At 38.8% G+C, this 18,380-nt stretch overlaps 1 protein-coding gene and 1 long non-coding RNA gene across 9 annotated transcripts in view; one reads left to right on the top strand and one right to left on the bottom strand.

The window, feature by feature from the left end:
- The window catches only part of LOC107052866, a 153,707-nt gene that overhangs the window by 87,202 nt on the left and 48,125 nt on the right, over nt 1-18,380 (top strand). The gene's annotated exons all lie outside the window — the stretch shown is intronic.
- PLCB1 (phospholipase C beta 1) overlaps nt 1-18,380 on the bottom strand; it is a 425,847-nt gene that overhangs the window by 48,764 nt on the left and 358,703 nt on the right. For all 8 annotated transcript variants that reach the window (XM_046939523.1, XM_040698205.2, XM_046939524.1 and 5 more), the window contains 2 exons: nt 15,867-15,924; nt 15,001-15,087 (listed from right to left, as the gene is read on the bottom strand). In XM_046939523.1, the coding sequence (XP_046795479.1) occupies nt 15,001-15,087; nt 15,867-15,924 (145 nt within the window). The remainder of the gene's footprint in view (nt 1-15,000; nt 15,088-15,866; nt 15,925-18,380) is intronic.

An 18,380-nucleotide genomic window follows, 5' to 3' on the forward strand; every position in this document is an offset into this window, starting at 1 on the left:
ACACTGTGTAACTGCTTCTGGATATTGCTTCCATTCCTCGTGAGCTGTAAAGGAAGCTGACAGAAGTGATGCGGTCTGTGTGGCGGGAACACCCCCCTGGCAGTCAGGGCCTCAGGAGCCACATTGCGGTAACCAACACCAGGACTGCAGCCTGTACACGTGCTCTTACAAAAATTACATTAAGCTTTATGTATTAAGGACTCGAGTGTGAGTGACAGGCTAAAACAGGAAGAGCATTAATAGCTGCAAATAGGATTGAGAGGGCTAATTGAGGGATACTGAGGAAGAAGCAGGAGACTCCTATGGCTATTGATCGGAAACTCCCAAGAGAGGAAATCAGAGTACTAAAAAACATAATTTATGGTTCATATTGCACAATAACAGTATATTGTACAGAAGTGTACAGATGATCCTAACCAAGACACTTCCTCAGGGAAACATAAATCTAGAAAGGAAATAGAGGTGGGATCAAATAATGCTCTGAAGGCAGCTCTTCATATAAAACAGAAGGCCAAGTTGTTACTACTCACATTATGTAATACACTCATAATTTTACACTATTATTAATATTGCATGTTCTCATGGGTTTATGCATCAAACAATAACTTTGGTCAGATATCTGAAGGAGAAACAAAAATTCTGACCTAAAAAGCCACCATAAAACTTAATGGTGAGTACTGCTTGTAGTGGAAGCTGTGCAACAATACCCTTTATCACTGGAAAAACTGCCAGTAAATCACCACAGAGAGGACAGTCACATGTGCCCCCTGCACAGTCAGTAACTGCAAGCAAGGCAGACCACAGTCTTAACAAACCAACTGAGGAAGGTGGAGAATTTTGCCACTATATGTTATCAACACCAAATGTAAAAAACGTCCATATTTTGTGAGCTAGAAAGTAACTCAAGATTTTTTGTTTGCTTGTTTGTTACAATAATCTACGAATGAACCTTACTAAACAGGATGAGCAGTAATGATAGCTGTACAGGCAGTCAAGGCGCTAACCATGAAGCACTTGTAGTCTATGGGTGAAGAAGATGAAAAATGTTAGGATACAGTCTGGTAGCAAAACATAAAAATCAAAGAAAAATGTGGGAGTTGAAATCACTACAGGATCTCCACAACTTTAACAAGCAAGTTCTAGAAGGTTCACAGTAATTACTTAATTAAGGTAATAAGAAGTCTAGTGTATCTAGTCCAGTATCAGACTAGTATCTACCTATCCACCTATCAGAATATAACAGAACAAATGCCCAAGGTAGGAACTACCCTAAATATCAACACTTCAAAGTATTTCAAACTATGAAACTGTCACCATTATTCTGAACTACGTTAGAAGTAGATCACAATGAAGTAGAAGTAGTTCACAATGCTCCTCATCAGGAGCATCAAGTAGGGAGGCCAGGGCACCTTGATCACCCCAGGAGGCACCTATGCCAGATAAGTAAACACAAAAGCAAATGACAATTTCCAATTTTCAATTAGAAAAATAGAAAGGAGAGAGATAGGAAGAAGAAGAATGTTTTCAATCTATCAAAATAGGCATTCAAAAAAATAGCAAAGAAAACAACAAACAACAAACAAACAAACAAAAAAGAGTGAAAAATTGACTGAGAAACTGGTGTTAAGAGGTTGAGTTTATGTAGCTCTGGAGATTTATCCCATAATGGACTAGTCTATGCATTAATTGGGAAGCCACATATGTGACAAATGCACGATGACATTTTGATGCTTCACTTCTTACTCCCCCCGCCAGTCCATCTCTCTGGTTTGCAATGTGTCAACCTTTAAGGTAAGAAAATAAATGTTTCAACTCTTTCCCTGTGAGAGTATTCAGAAACAAGTACTCGGAAGTGTATAAGCACTGTCACGACACTCTCCTTGAAGAGAACAGTCACTGCAATTTACACAAAGACTGCTGAAAAGAGAATTTAGCTAGAAGCTCGTTTACAATGAAACGCTCTTCTCATGACATTTTCCTATATTTATTATCTAATTTGTGTTTACGTGCTCCTTATTATCTAATCTCAGATGTGCTTAACCTAACAAATCCCTAACAATTTAGGAGTGGTAGAGAAGTGTTATATGGATAAACAGAGATAAAGGTTATTTATGTTTTCTAATTTAGGTATTGGAGCTAGAAGGCTAGTCTTGAGTTTTCTATAGAACTGCTAATCACTTGCTATCCTGGACATGCTCGAGCACAGGCTCCTTCCTAAGCTATGAAAAGCATACGCTCATGTTTAGTGCTGTGGTTTGTCTTCTCCTGGGTATATCAAACCAAATCAATGTGGCTTTATACTTTTAACCCCCCACCAACACATTCCCAAGGTCCCTTTCTTCACGTCATTTGGCTGTATTTGTTGCCAATGAAGGCTCCCGCCAGGTGAATAAAATTCTTTCTCTGTAGTTTTCATTTACTGTCTTTCCAGAAGGCCACCAGCATACTAAGCAGGTGATATTACAGAAAAAAGCCTTGAGGGTTGAATCAGGCTGTAATTAACTGAAAGCTGATCGGGCCAATTTTATAATCATTAATATTAGTTTTTAATAATGTGTTTTATATCCTACAAGGCTGTAACTAATTTAACAGATGTATCCAGAATATATTTATCAAACCAATCTCTATGGACACAACATATGCATGTTCTTAATATATCTAGTACACATAAAAAAATTTACTGTCAGATATATTCAAGAATATAACAAACAACTGGACTATATCTGCTGCACGTGACATTTCCTTATATTTTCCTTTGACTAAATTTGTAGCAGCAGCAGCTGAAGGGGTTACTGAGTTTACAGGTAACAGCCTGACCAATGATCAATGCTTTACTTACTAATGCTCAGACGATTCAGAGTGCAGACAATTTGCTCTTTCCTGTAGCAGAGCAGAAGTCATACGCTCACATCACAAACCAAGGGCCCATTCAGCTCTTCAGTCTGTTCTGACTAAAGCACCACTGAGGAGAACTTACAGATTTAAACTACGTGTGGGATACCTCCAGTTGTTGGAATGCCTCCTTGTTCCCAGGGCACTGAAGATTTGAATTTCATTGCGGTTGGAAATCAGATCATTGTAAGATACAATCATTTAGGATCTCTGTACATTAATACATGCATTTTGTTTGTTCTATGATATATATATTTGCAAAGCATATTTTAAAAAAACAAAGAGTGGGAGCAACAGTATCGTATCACAGAAATTAGCTTTCTGGTTTTTATCTCATCTTAATTGAAGTCTGTTTCTGTTGCCAAGCAAGGTTTAGAAGGCTTCCTTCATTTATAAACTAAGTGTATTTGTTTCACCAAAAGTGGGGTATAATTGCTAAAGATTTACTTATTTTTACTTCATTTCATTTTTAGATAAACGAAACATTTTTCATTTTGAATTCAACGAAGTTCAGTCTGTAACTTGAAAACTTTGTGTCTGTTTGGCCCTCTCAAACAAAAGCATAGCAAAGGAGATGGTATGTGGGATAACCCACGGAAAGGAGAGATATTGACGTTCTAAACTTTTTATTAGTACTCCTATGTTTGTGATGCTCAGTTTGTGCTCTGTTTAAAAACGCACAGCTTCCTTCTGTGTACCTGGAAAAAGGCCAAATTGCTCTGCTACACGGCATTTGGGAAGAGGCATCTCCACCTCTGGAGCTAATGCCATTCCTCTACAAATGGAGCCAAAGACAGACAGTGAAAGAAATGACATAGGCACCAATGTAAGCAGATTACTTCTCTCCACCCCACATGACACTGTTCTGCAAATTCCAACTCTGAATGCACTGGAATTACATTCTGGAGGGAGAAATACACTATTTACCAAACGATCCACTTCCAAGTCTCAGTGACTACAACGCTCAGCTGCACCGACGGACAGAAGGTACCTGCCCTTTAGACTCTCCTAGAAACACATCTGTAGTTAACTAACAGTATCCTTTGCATTTGGTCCAGCAGTTGAAATGCCCAACAATGCCTGCAGAACATGACAAAGTGGACGCAACACAATGAAGAATCCAGAATAACCAAAAAATTATTGGCAATTTATTGGCAATTGGCTTGACAACCCTAGAGAACTGAGTGTAGCACGGTCCAGCTCCCTGCCCATCTACCTAGTGCACTTGCTACGGGATCTACTAGCCCTTCTCTTTATAAGAAACCTACCACTAATCTCCAGCAATCACAAGTTCTAAGCAATCCACATCTCATCCACCATCTGCCCTTGGCCTTAGTCTCCAGAGCAAAACTATAAATGTCCATTTCCTCCTCATGTGACTATAAGTATACGAGTGGAGCACCGTCAATCAGAACTCAAGCAGGAGCTGTACCTTGCAGCAGACTATGGGTTGCATGCTGTTGCATAAACTTGACATTACTGAACTCAGAATTCATCAGAATAAAACCTGCTACGCTTACTGCTCACAGACTACTGAGCACTGAAGTCAAGATTGCCACTTTGCTAGATGCAATTTCAGTGCATTTTTGCGGTGTTAGACTGGATAAAAAAAAAAAACCGAAAAACTGTAAAAATGGGAAAGGAGCCAAGAACCCATACTCCATTCTCCAGTAGATTCTTTCATTTATATTTCTCATTTTCTCTCTCTGAAGCCTTCAACCATTCTCAATGTTGAATCTCAATTCTCTAGACCCATTTTCACCTTGGTTTTTTACTGTCTCCTGGTTTCGGTTTCATTTTTTTCCATTTACTTCACTCTAAATATTACTCTTCCTATTACATCATCCAGTTTTTGAGTGCTTATGTGTAATCATTAATTACTTTTTCATACACCTTTGGAGCTTCTGCATCTCATCTTCCACCTGATGGATGACTTTGGAATGTATCCCAGGTACACAGTCAAGCTCACAGACATGCAGAGCATGTCAGCTCTATAGCACCTTTTCCCTTCAGGTTTCTTCTCCTAATTAGTCTTATAATCTGAAAGAAATATTATTCCTATGAGTTCCTGTAAATACTCCTTGAAATTTAATAGCGGCGAGTGATGGCAAAGAGGAAGAGGGAGAAAAGAGTTTAAGAAACAAAGCATAAGTAAAGGATATTTAAGTAGAGAGTATAAGAAGAAACAATATACTGTGAAAGAAAGGTCAGTGCAAGACAGTGGGTGAGTTTGTAAAACTGAGGAACATGGAAAGCAGAGGAATACAAGAAGAAAGAGAAAAAAAAAAAAATGACGACTAGAAAACACTGCCTGCTATTGCCAGGACAGTACGGTATGCCTAATAACAATTTTCTTCCCTAGTGAATGTCTTCATTCATTTCTATAAACTGGAGGCCAAACCTGGAGGACTGCAAACTGGATGAAATTAACCAGGACTGCAATTTTCTGTCCCATATTTGGTAGGTTTGAAAAGGAATTTTTTCCATTAGATGATCATCTAAACACTGAAACAATTTTGTGGGGGCAGGGACATGGGATGCTGGTGGTGGAAGAACTAAAAACTATCAACTTTCACCATTCTCACAACAATTTTCCTACAAACAATCTCTGGATCCTCAGAAAGGTCAATGTTACAAGAGCTTAAAAGCATTGAGCATCCTTAAGCCAGGCTCCATATCTCACCATCTCTGGATTAGGTTTCGCCTTCCTGGACACATCCACTTATTTCACACAAAGCTTACAAATCACTAAGACTCCATAAAAGAGATCATTTACAGTTCTTAGCTGTAGTTTATGTGCTTAGTCACACTCCACCATCACTTGGCGAGAACTTCTTTCTGCCATCAAATGGCTGAATAAAAGGAAATGTACTGAGTCACTGTAGTTAAACCTATATGCTAGGATCCACAAATAACATAATGTATTTCTGCCAGAAAATGCTGATTTGTTAGAAATGAATCATAGGAGAAATTTAATGAAAAGTAATCTTCCAAGAGAACAAGCAAGCCAGGAGCAGCTTGCTTGCATCCCTTCCCCACTATTCTGCTGCTGACTAAGGAAGGCTGCCAGACCCCGGAAAGCCGTACCCATGTTGCAAGGAAAGCACACGCTGACATGTCTGAGATGCTGGGAGCGCATTTTCTCTCCCTTCTGGATGATGTACAGGGAGTTTTCTTCCCCCACAAGACTCAGTACTCTCAGACTGATGGGGAAATAAATGCATCTCAAAGCAACAACCTGTCCTTGGTCAGTATTTTTTACAGTTTCTAAAAACAGCAACAAAACTCCTGTGATTTTCTTTATAATTCTCAATATACTTTTTAGTCAATGTATTTCATTTAAAGTCTTTGAAATGTCTGTTACTGTTTCTACTAATACATTTATCATACTGAAATTGCACTGTAAGATAAATTCAGCACCCATCTTGTCCTGATTGTACTAATAACAGCAACCTGTATCTTTAATGTGTACTGCAATGCGCACTGCTACCTCATGGGCAGATACACAGCAGCTCTGTTTTGCAGGCTGATTCTGCACAGGGATAGAATCAATGCCTTAAAAAGCCATTTACATATGCAAAGCTACGCATATAAAACAATCTTTGCAGGACCAGTGATTTCATCTCCTTGTTCATTAAGGAACATATTTTTCCCTCACTTCATGCATTTTAAAACATCTCTCTAATGAGTTTACACAGTAAGCATTAATATTTCTTCTAACATTTTTCCATTAGCTCTGTCAGACTCAATCTCTTATCATTTGTCAAGTTGCACAGAAAATCTGATAATTAACAAATATGTTGCTGTTGTTGCTCAGTGATGAATGCAGTTGTATAAGAGCACGGGTCTCTGCCTTCATAGTATTTGTTGTTCGCTCTCACCCTGACACAGAGTGATGTGGAGGTGTATAAGATGCCACGTGAAGCACTACATTTGAATTGTGTGTGCCATCATACGTTCAAATACAATATATACACACATACATACAACGCATGTATTTAGAACACCTATTACAGAGCATACCAGAATAACTTAGGAAAAGGTGAAGGGGAGTCAACAGCATGCTGCAGTTACATTGTTCACTAAGGTTTACCATGGAAAACGCTTGCCTTGGCAGAATCACAACTGATTTTCCAGCAGTGACTTCTCTTGGCAGATTTAAGTATTGCGCAACTTAAACTACGCATTCTGACACAAAATGTTTGGTCTCTGTTTGTCTTTCAGAGATAACACTGTTAACACACAGACTAGTTTTTCTCACAGGCAGTTGCTACTTTGAAGCCACACATCCATTCTCTAGCAAATTTCAGCTCCAGAAAGCAATATATTTTGAACAGAAACGAGCACACAAGTCACAGGGACACAGGTTACCGAGTAGCAGCTGGCAGTCATGCATTCTAGCGTAGAGCACAGAATGGGATGGGATGCTGCAGACCAAAGTGGTTTAAAAGACTACAGAGAACAGATATGGGGCCTTTTTATGTTGTACTGCTCACTCCGGGTTGATATTTTCTTGTCCTAAGCTAGCTCAGTACGATGAAGAGCATCTTCTGCAGAGACAAGGTGCTCTGCCTAGGATGTTATCATCCTGACCTTGACCTTACAGAAAGAAGCCATACATTCATTTTTTCACCTCTTATTCACATTTTTGTTTCTTTCAGCCTATGGTAAAACACACTGTGCTCACTGCTGCATAGAAAATGCACTTGTGTTAAGAAGAATTAACCATGCACTAATCTTAACGTCAGAAGTAAGGTCTACTTCAGCAATTAATCCTGCCAAGAGAGAAAAGACAACTTTTACTTTTCGATTTTTATTACATAGCTCAGCTGACCATGTGTATGGCAATTTGTGAATTCCTCCCCCTCCCCTTAACTGAATGGCTTTCTAACACTAATTAAGCATTTAGGATGATCAAAGTAACAACGTGTTATAGTAAAATCAGCTACTACAGAAATACAAATCATTTTCTTTAACAAGTGATTTTGTTTGCAAATGGTGATGGTATTCTGAAACTGCATCCCTAATGGCGAGAAAACACGGTCTGTTCTGTCACTTTGATGGATGTTCACTGCAGTAGTCTGTTATGAAGAGGGAGATGGGAGGACGGGACATCTTTTTATCTGCTTAATGGTAAATAATAGCACATTCATTGCTTATTATTCCTCTCCCGTTGGGCTGATCTGTCATCCCATCTATCAATTCCATGATATTACACAAGCCACAAGGATGGTAAAGTCTTGCAGCTTTCCCTAGTGAAACAGCATAGCTGCTATATGCTGCCCTGTGCTGTAAATGCAAAGCTGGATTCCCCTCTGCAAGCTCAAATAGGTCTGTCACATATGCACCTCCGTGCTGTCCCCACACCAGACTTGTTTGAGTGCTGCTGTACCTTTTGCGGATGAAAGGACGGAATGTAGGGGGCACTGCCTCTGAATTCAGGTTATTTGTCTTCTTTACAGCCAGAGGGGAGGTTCTGAGAGGCGGGGCCTCTCCCCGTGTTGGGCTGTACCATGCAAAGCTGGACACCGGGGGGAAGTGGCAATCTGCTTTGGTTTTTGGCTTTCTGAGGTCTGTCAGGAAGGCTAATTGAGTAGATAACCACAGTGATCTGAGATGTGAGCCATGTGTTCAGCCGGGATGGATAAAGAACTCATTCACTCATGCCAATTAGACAAAAGAAAATCAGTGAGTTGTTTTTTTTTTCCTTCAGGAAGAAGTCTCAAGTTTGTGCCATCTAAATTATTTTTTTTCTATATATTCAGCCCACAGATGGTAGCTGGACTCTGAATTCATTGTTCTTAACAAAGTAAAAAATCTCAGTGCTCGTGTATTAGCATGCTATCCAGGAAAATCTCACTAACGCTCACAAACCAAATCTGCCTACTGCATGACCACCATTATCCACCATTCTCTGCCTCCATTCCTACCAGTTTAAATCACCACTGACTCTGCCAGCTTTATAACATTTCTTTGTATTTACAGTAGGGTAAAATGAAAAATTGCATGCTTTCTCAAATCAATTGCTTTCTTTTGTTTCAGCCCTGTATGACACCCAAGATTTTGTCTGGTTTCCAGTACAAAGAATGTATGTGTGAAATCTGTCACTTTTTACCAACAAACAGCAATCTAAATTTCTTATGTTTTATCTCTTTTCATTAAAATGCTTTTTCATGCTTACATTCTTACTGCAATAGGTTTGTAATTTTTTTAAATTATTTAAAATCAATTTAATTTTAAAAAGCGTTTTACATATTTGCATTGGAAATGTGACGCTGTTGATTTGAAAGTTAGTATTCATGTGTGTTCCCGTGACATATGAATATCTGCAGGACTAATATGGGAAGACATTTAATTAATACAATAAATATCACCTCAAATTGTGAGATACATCTTTTGTGACCTGATATTCATTGCTCACACTGCAGTATTTATTCTGCTGGAAAAATAACTGATCATTAAAAATGTGAATCTGTTAAGAAAAAATATAAACAAGCAAGCAAGCAAGCAAGGTCTTACTCGAAAATATTCCTTAGAGCATGCTGTTATTTGGACTAAAGTGTTTTGATCTCAGGCCTACTTATGAGCTAGTCACTTTGGAGAATTTAAGGGACTTTTATTGGCATCAAATTGGTGTAAGATAAAGGTCAACCTATTCCATTTTAATGAGTGAAGCAAGATTATTTACCACTCAATTTATAGACCTAAGGTAAGTGCGTTCTGCACATCATCCACTGGGAGAAACAGAAAAAAAAAGACAACCCTTGTTTCCTGAAAAAAAACCCCCACTCTGCAACTGGGGGCTGCCTCAGAATCACACTAATAAGACAATGAAAGAAATATCAAGGAGTAAACCACTCAAAGCTGATCAGATAATTAGACTGATTGTCACTTAGAACTTGATGATGAGAGGTGCTGAGCAAAGTGCAAAGATCCTCAAGTGAATGCTGCATGAAAGCTGCATCCTCCAATGTAAATGCAGTCTCTGCTCTAGAAGTGGGAAGATGCCAGATCCTTAAAGATCAAGTCATAGGAAGATTTGGAAATCTCAGTCTAAACATTTTCATTTAAAAACAGTCTTTTGAAATATTTGTTGTTCAATGAGGGTAAATTCCATTCATTTCTCCATGTTGTTGCCCATTTAATGAGGCGGAAAAGCATTTTATTACTCCCTTCTGATGAATATACAAGCACGAAAACCCAAAGTTGAACAGTGAAACAAACAGTAAACTATTTTCAAACCTCCTACTTCTGTGTTGTTTTTTTTCCAGCAGTCACTGCCATCAATCTTATTAGCTTAGCAGCAACAGATTCAAGAGAAATTTCCTTTTATAATTTGTAGATGTTTAAACTGAAAGAATTAACAGAAGAAATCACTTTTACCTAAACCAAATTCAAGCAGTGCAAGGTCCCATGAAACCTGGTAAACTTTTCCTCCAAATGCCTTCTCTGAAATTCTTGAATGATTGCCTATGGTTAAACTGGAATGCATGTGGAAAGGTTTGAATTGAAACATAGCTAAACCATAAGACATTTTGGCTTCCTACAGAAGTGTAAAGGATAAAAAAGGAATTTTGGTGGACAATGCATTGTTATTGTGAATTATGCAGTGAGCTGAAATGACACTGGAATAGTCATCAAAGTTCCTTAGAACTGCTCTCTTCCAGATGTGCTAATAGAGCAGCTCTGTGCTTGGAGGTTAACTGAAATCAAATCTAAGAGTGCTGTGAAATACATTTGCTGCATTTGACTTTCAGAATTTAGAGGTGATTCTGCTGGCCTGACTGGCAGCAACAGCTCTGTTTCACACCACTATCTGCATGAAGATGGACACAAAGCTTTATCTAAAACACATATGACAAGCTTTAACCTTCACAGAGATATTTTAAGGAATCAAGAAGCATTCATCTGAAATCTATGAAATCATTCACTGAATTTTCAAATATCATCAGTTGGAAGGAGTGACTGACCAGCAGTATTTCAAAAACAGGCTTAGAGGATATGTGACTGTAAAAGCAGCCAGTCCTGAGATTAAAGACTGTGGAGGTCCTTCCCAGCCTGGTGGAAGGAAGCAGCTTACTGTTGTAAAGAATGAACATCATTTCATTTTTGCTATAACGTGACTGTGTGTCATTTTTAGGACCCATAAATTTTTCAGGTACGGTGCTAATATTAATTATTGACTGGATATAGAAGTGTCAACTTTCATTGGGCATAACTATACATGTCAAACTGTGAAATAATAAATGTGTGTTCTTTGAAATGAGTTAGTATGCAGCAGAGGGCTTTATTTTCCATTATCAATAACTGATTAATGATTTTAAATAATTGTTCTCACTATATTTTTTGAGAGGAAAAAAGAATTTTCTACCTTAAGGCTACATTGTCTTCATTCAGCAAAAAGACCACAGAGATGTAACACGATGAAGTCTGCCCAGCCTGTGGCTCCGTTATAGATCTGTTGAACCTTTTTCCAAAGATCAAGCCTTACCAAGAAGTGTGCATCTTCCACACTGCTAAAACAGCCCACACCATGTGGCAGTAGAATGTGCATGAGCAGTAGAAATGCAAGTAGAAACATGAACATGAGCTACAAAACCAGGAAGTGCATGACCTGCATTGCCCTTAACATCTCTGGCTCTAAGGCCACGGTCCACTGAAGCTCAAAGAGTTCAGTTAATGCAATGGGGAGCTGGTACTGATTTCAAGAGCACAAGAGTCTGAGTTTGTGTTGGTATTCAAGTGTAACTCTAGCCCATGCACCTCAATAACAAAAGTCTCACTGATTTCAATTAAAGGAGGCTTGGATCTATTTACTGTAACTCAGTCAATTCTTGGAAAAATAATTAATTCCTTGTCATGCCTCATGTGTATTGATTTTTGTAATTACAATGAAATTGGAAGCAAGGGTGGGAGGAAGGAAACGCACCTGATTTATGTTTAATGCAATGCACAGGCTGTCAAGGACAAAAATTGAGATGCATACCTATCCTCAACGTAATCTGTTGTGCTTAGGTAATGAGTGGCAGACACAGTATAAAGAAGAATCTAAAAATCACACACTGATGTGCAGAATTCAGTACTGTGGTGTAAAGAGCTGTTTCTATGGCACCTCCATAGCATGTAGAAGAGGTGCCCAAGGGGAAGAAGATATGGACAGGACAAGTGTATTAATGACTAAGGTAAGAAGACAAAGAACTAGAGCAGAGGAGAAAAAAATACAATCTGTTGCTGATGATAAAGTAGCAAGTAGATAATGTACACAGTACACATTAAAAAAAAAAGGAGAAAAGAAAATACATATGGCTTTCCTTGGCAATGATACTGTTAGGAAAAGACAGCATGAGAGCATTTGAACTTCGTTTCCACTGTGTGTTCACTACAATGGCACTCAAGTTAGAATTTTTTTAAACTTATTTGACTTTTTAAGTGATGTTTCTCCTTTTCTAAACATGGTTGTGCAAATGGTTACCTTATTTCTACACACACAAAAAGAGATCTGATGATGTTATAAAATACTGACAACAATACAATGGTGACGATACTTATAAAGGTTCTCTAATTACTTACAAAGACACGGTAACACATCTAGGGCTCATTAAAGTCAGTATTACACTGATGTCAGCAGGACCACAACTTGAAGAATTATTTCCATACTTTTTCCTATCATTATCCGCTCTGCAATTCTTCCAAGGGAAAAAAAAAAGCTATCTTTTACATAATAGCCCAGCAGACCAAGGTTCAAAACCAGTCTCACATCTAAACATTAGAAAGAAATGATATGTAAGATGGAAAGGCAGAGTTGCAGAATGTGAATCAGTTCTGTGTTCAGTACTTTCATCTAACAGCACGATATTTCAAACTTAAACAGAAAGTGTGCCTGCCTCCAGTGCAGGGGACACATATGCATCAAGTTTGGGCAGTTTCTTTAAGCTGTTGTGTTAAAAGTCAGCACTCTAAAGCAAGCTTTCCTCTGGTGACCTACACGCACCATGACAAAGTAGGCTGCAAACTCATACTTAAAAAAAGAAAAAGAAATAAATTATCTCACTAGTATGGCAGTCTGTTGCCAACACTTTTTGAAATGAAACGATGTTCCTCCCGGCTTTGACAGAGCCCTGTGCACAAAGTCATAGCACAACAAACAGGCAGTAATAAATAACCACAGGACAGTGATTGATGATGGCCAATGTGTCTCCAATGGAATTATTGTAACAATACTAAAAATTCTTTCCTTCATATTTAACGTTTTGTTTAGGGGTTGTTGATACTGCCAGAAAACCCTTTTGACACAGCTAGCATAAATTGTAGTGGGAGTTTTGACACTGAAGCACCCGAGCCCAGCCAATTAAAAAAGCTGTCCCTGGACAGGCTGCTGTATGCATAAGATACACTGGTGGTTCTCAGCTGGGAATGTGTTTGATCTATTCTATATTGCATGCCCTGTCACTAGGGAAGCTTATGAGGTGGATATGAAATATGAACATGAAGAATAAAATAACACCTTAATAAAATGAATAATTATGTTTTGCCTAAATCCTCTCGTGCCAACAAACAGCACATGCCATCATAAATTCAGCAAAGTCTGCCCGTTTCAGTAGGTGGGAAAGAAAAGAAAAAAAAGCAGCCAGGCTCTGTTAGGCACATTACAGTAGAGGATTTACTCTGGAGAACCTGAGAGCTCTGACTGAGGAGTGCTGGTTGCTGCAGTGCTGTGACTGATGGCCAGATGCAGGGGAAGACAAGGGATCTGGAGCTGCTCTATGCCATGATCTAATGCTTGGCACATGGACAGCGGAGGAGTTTAATGCTACCAGTCCACCATAATCTTTCAAAATGCAACCCACGTCCTCAGCAACACATTTTCAATGCAGATTTGCTATTTATGAGCAAATCAATAAATTCTAAAAGTATCAAGTAAAAAAGAATGCACAGAGAAGTAACATCGTTCGAGTATTTGTGAAGTACTATGAGATTATTCTTTGAAATACATTCAGCATTTAAATTCCATTTTCCTTAGTTCACATGCCTGAGAAGCTCATGATCCTGTAACATCAAATACAGCCATAATACTGTGCATGTTTGTTAGACCCAGGCACCCATAACATGATAAGTTCCAGGCAACTTACAAGAAATCATTTTTAAAATGAGAGTAGGAAATCAGAAACACAAACATACTTATTTTTCTAAGTTACTGTAAATCTCCAGCTATGCAGACCTTAGCCCAATTTGTTCTCTTGAAAATTCACAGAAACGACATGACAACACCAATAAGATGACACCCAATACTGAAATTCGAGTTGTAATACAAACATGTAAACATTAGGACTGCAGACACAGACAAGAAATTAAAGTGAAGCCTAAAACACATACTTGAGCAAGTGGAGAAATAATGAAAGCAGAGATGACACAATGGGCTGTGAAGAACCATACTTGGATATGAGCTCTGCGTGACAGTCTGGTTATACAGTTACCTACTCTTCCTGCAGAAAAATCATGTAGGAGAAGACTCCTAACCTTCTCCACTGAAGTCATTGGCAAAACTACCACCAACTTCACTAGGAGCAGGAGTCAGTCCACAATATTTTGGATCAAAAACTCTATTTCAGAAGAGTGTATGCAGATACCACATCTGTACGAAATGAAATAGGGGAAATCCAGCAAGCAATATAGAATATTAAGAACTAACACTATGAAAACTCTTACTGTTTTCCACAAAAAATGCATTGATTATCACAATTATCTGAGGCAAGTATGCTAAAAAGATATCTCTTTTTCTTTTCAATGTAAACTGTGTTTTGTTTTTGTACTGCTAAAGTACATTAGAGGGAAGGGCACACTCTGCTGGTCAGAAGCACCAGTTACACCAAAAGCTTTTTAATGACATCACAAGTACTAAAAGTTTAACCCGGCTTTATGACATCTGACTTGTAGTGGTGCTCCTCACTAGGTTGTTATTTGATTTACCTTTTTTCATCCTGAGTATTAAAAGAAAATACCCACAGTGTTATGTATGGACTTTCACGTGTTTAAATACCAACTTACATGCTATATAGAATACTTTATTTCCCGAAGATAATTTATATAATATTGTTTAAAACTTTTTACCTTGGGCTTTTCATCCAGTATTTGCTGACGGATCTCCTTGTGTTTTTCTATCAGTTTCTCCTGTCTTTTACTCTGAGCATCCTCTAGCTATAAGAAAACAGCAGAGAATCATTTCAGATACTGCATACTCTCTTCCTTCCCACCCCAAGCGATAGTTTGTATTGTTTTGCTTCAGCTTTTATCCTGTGAGCTGTGTGAGATGAATCCTGCTCCCAGAAGAAAAGTCCTACAGCCCTAAGTGAACACGCTGACAAATTTTGGGCCTCATCTAGTACAGTGCTCAAATATGTGCCTAATCGCAATAGGAATTAAGCATACTTCACTTGCTAATTCTTTATGTTGTTTCCTGAATCAAAGCCTCTGTAAGCAAAAATGGGCCAGCTTCTGAATTTAACTCTCTCTGAAATAAAATTAAGAGAATATTCAATAGTGGCATAAGTTTCATAACAACTTCCCACATCAAAGCACTGCTGTTCATACTGTCAGCCCAATGTAAAACACGTACAGCTACAGAAATACTAGCATCTGTAATGAAATTCTGCAACTTCGATTTACAGTGTTCTCAGAATGCTTTGCATATTTCAGTAACTGTACAAGTGTATTTGAGCGTAAAATATACTCTACAATTAACTGTTCATTGACTTTAAAAGTTCTGTATGCAATCTTCTGTATGCAATCTGTATGCCTGAAATTACAGTTTTTCTTTGAGTTGAATGTCAATATTAGTCTACACTGCATCTGTTAAGAATCTGTACTAGCAGGGGGTTTACACAGAAGCTTGGAATTTGTAGTGTAAAAAAGAGCCTAAAACATGAAAGGTGACATTTTGCCCCCAAAATGAAAAATAAACATACAGCCTGACATACCCTTTTTATGTATTGCACCACCTCCTGGATATACGATCGAATCATTTCAGTCTTCTCTCTGGAAAAAGCAATCAACAAGTTACATTAGTCCATATGATCACATCAATATATTTTAATGCCCCCAGCTTCCTTCAAAATGAGTAAGGCAATGTTTTGAATGTAAGGGTCTGTCCACTTAACATTTTATCTTTTCCTTGTTCCTTGTTGTGCTTTGTTTTGTAACAGGCTGAATCACTGTTGTATGAAGGACTTTGATTTCCCCATTATATACTGCAGCAACACCTCTGCTCTTTCATGATAGTTTTTTTTCCCATAGGGTAGTGCCATATCTTCAAGGTGATGGCAGCATTTGTTAAGGCCCAACTGTTAGCCAAGGAAGTGCATGCAGATGCACACTGCCACATTCTGGCACTTTGTATAGCAGTGAAATAAACTGTCAGTGTGTAAATGCTATTGCTGATGAAGGACTTAGCTTTGGTCCTCAGCTTTGCCCTGTAAACTATAAAAAGATGAACTTGAAAGCATTACTTAAAAGTGACTCAGTGAGACACGTATTAGGTATTAGCTATTAGGTAACTTTTGGTCAAAGACAAGATCCCTCAAAAGGATACATGCACGTAAAATAACATTTTGTGAATACTTGATCAGATTCAGGACAGTGCTCTAAAACTTAATTGCCTAATAGTGAATTGCAATCTATTCCTGTGGCATTAAAATCTGATGGTTCAAGGTAGTTACACAACCCCTGGTCATGCACAGAATTAGAAAAAATAATTAAGAACAATTAACTTAATGTTTCCTCACTCTGTATTTTTTTTTTCCTTCAAATTTTCATAAGAAAAGCTTTAATGAAGCAACAGTCCAGCACGGGTGACTCAGATGGGATTCACCAGAAGGTCTCACTACTCCCCGTCCAACTGCAAAAGTGAGGACAAATGGCGTCACTTGGCAGAGGAAAGCCAAGTTTCCCATGTTGCTCCCATCCTACCTCTCCCAAGGGCTCTCTGAAAAGCCTGGAGAAAGAAAGTTCTTGGGAAAGAGGAGGAAAAAATAAAAAGGGAAACAAAAATGATTTTTCACTTCTCTGTTTCTGAGCCTTTCTCACTAGTGTCTCATTAACCTCTCAGCTAGCAAATAATTTCCTACTGCAACTGATTTTACTGCTATAATATTTTTGTAACAACTGACCACATTTTTCTTATATGAGTCTATGCTATTTTATCAACTCTAACTGTATTATTTCTCCTCTTTTTTTTTCAAAATCAATTGTTCTCATTTTGTTGTCATTTTTATAAGATATTTCTAAATTTAATAATGATTCTTAAATTATCTGATGCCGTTCATTGAATGAGCTTCTGTGAGCGTCTTCTACTGTTACCAAATACATAGATTCTACGTAGATGCTCCAAAATCTATATAAATAAAGAAAAAGGTTTTTTTGTTTGTTTGTTTTTGTTTTTAAAAACAAATATATTAACAGTAAGAGGAGGGCTAGTCTTTACTGGATATGGTGGGGAACATGACCGCCAAGGATAACGAAAAGGCTGAGGTTCTCAATGCCTTCTTTACATCTGTCTTTAAAACTCTACCCCCTATCCTGGAACTCTGGGATGGGGAGCAGAATAAACCTCCATAATTCAAGTGGAAAGACTGAGAGTTCTGCTGCTCCACCTGGTCTGTCACAAGTTCATAGGGCCAGATAGGATCCATCTGAGGGCGCTGAGGGACCTGGCAGAGGTGATTGCCAAGCCACTTTCCACATCTATCAACAGTCCTGGGTCAACTAGAGAGGTCCCAGAAGACTGGCAGTTTGCCAGCGTGACTCCTATCTACAAGAAGGGTTGGATGGAGGATCCAGGGAATGACTGGCCTGTTAGCCTGACCTCAGTGCCAGCAAAGGCTATGGAATACATCATCTCGAGTGAGATCGTACAGCATGTGTGGGACAACCAGGTGATAAAGTGCAGCCAGAATGGGTTCATGAAAGGCAGGTCCTGCTTGAACAAACACATCTCCTTCTATGACCAGGTGACTCCCCTGGTCGATGAGGGCAAGGCTGCTGATGTTGTCTGCCTAGACTTCAGCAAAGCCTTTGACACTGTCCTCCCACGGTATTTTCCTAGGGTAGCTGGCAGCTCATTGCCTGGGCAGGTACACTCTGTGCTGGGTAAAGAACTAGCTGGATGAATGGGCCGAGAAAGTGGTGGTGAATGGAGCTAAATCCAGCAGGTGTTTCGTTACAAGTGGTATTCCCCAAGGGTTGGTATTGGTGCCCGTCCTCTTTAATATCTTTCATGATAACTTGGACAAGGAGATTGAGTGCACCCTCTGTAAGTTGCAGATGACACCAAGCTGGGAGGAAGTGTCAATCTGCCTGGGGGTATGAAGGCCCTCCAGAGGGATCTGGACAGGCTGGATTGCTGGGTGAAGGCCAATGGGATGAATTTCAACAAGACCAAGTGCTGGGTCCTGCACTTTGGCCACAACAACCCTAGGCAATGTTACAGACTTGGG

This window comes from Gallus gallus, chromosome 3 (assembly GCF_016699485.2).
Source record: "Gallus gallus isolate bGalGal1 chromosome 3, bGalGal1.mat.broiler.GRCg7b, whole genome shotgun sequence".
In the NCBI taxonomy this organism is placed as follows: Eukaryota; Metazoa; Chordata; class Aves; order Galliformes; family Phasianidae; genus Gallus; species Gallus gallus.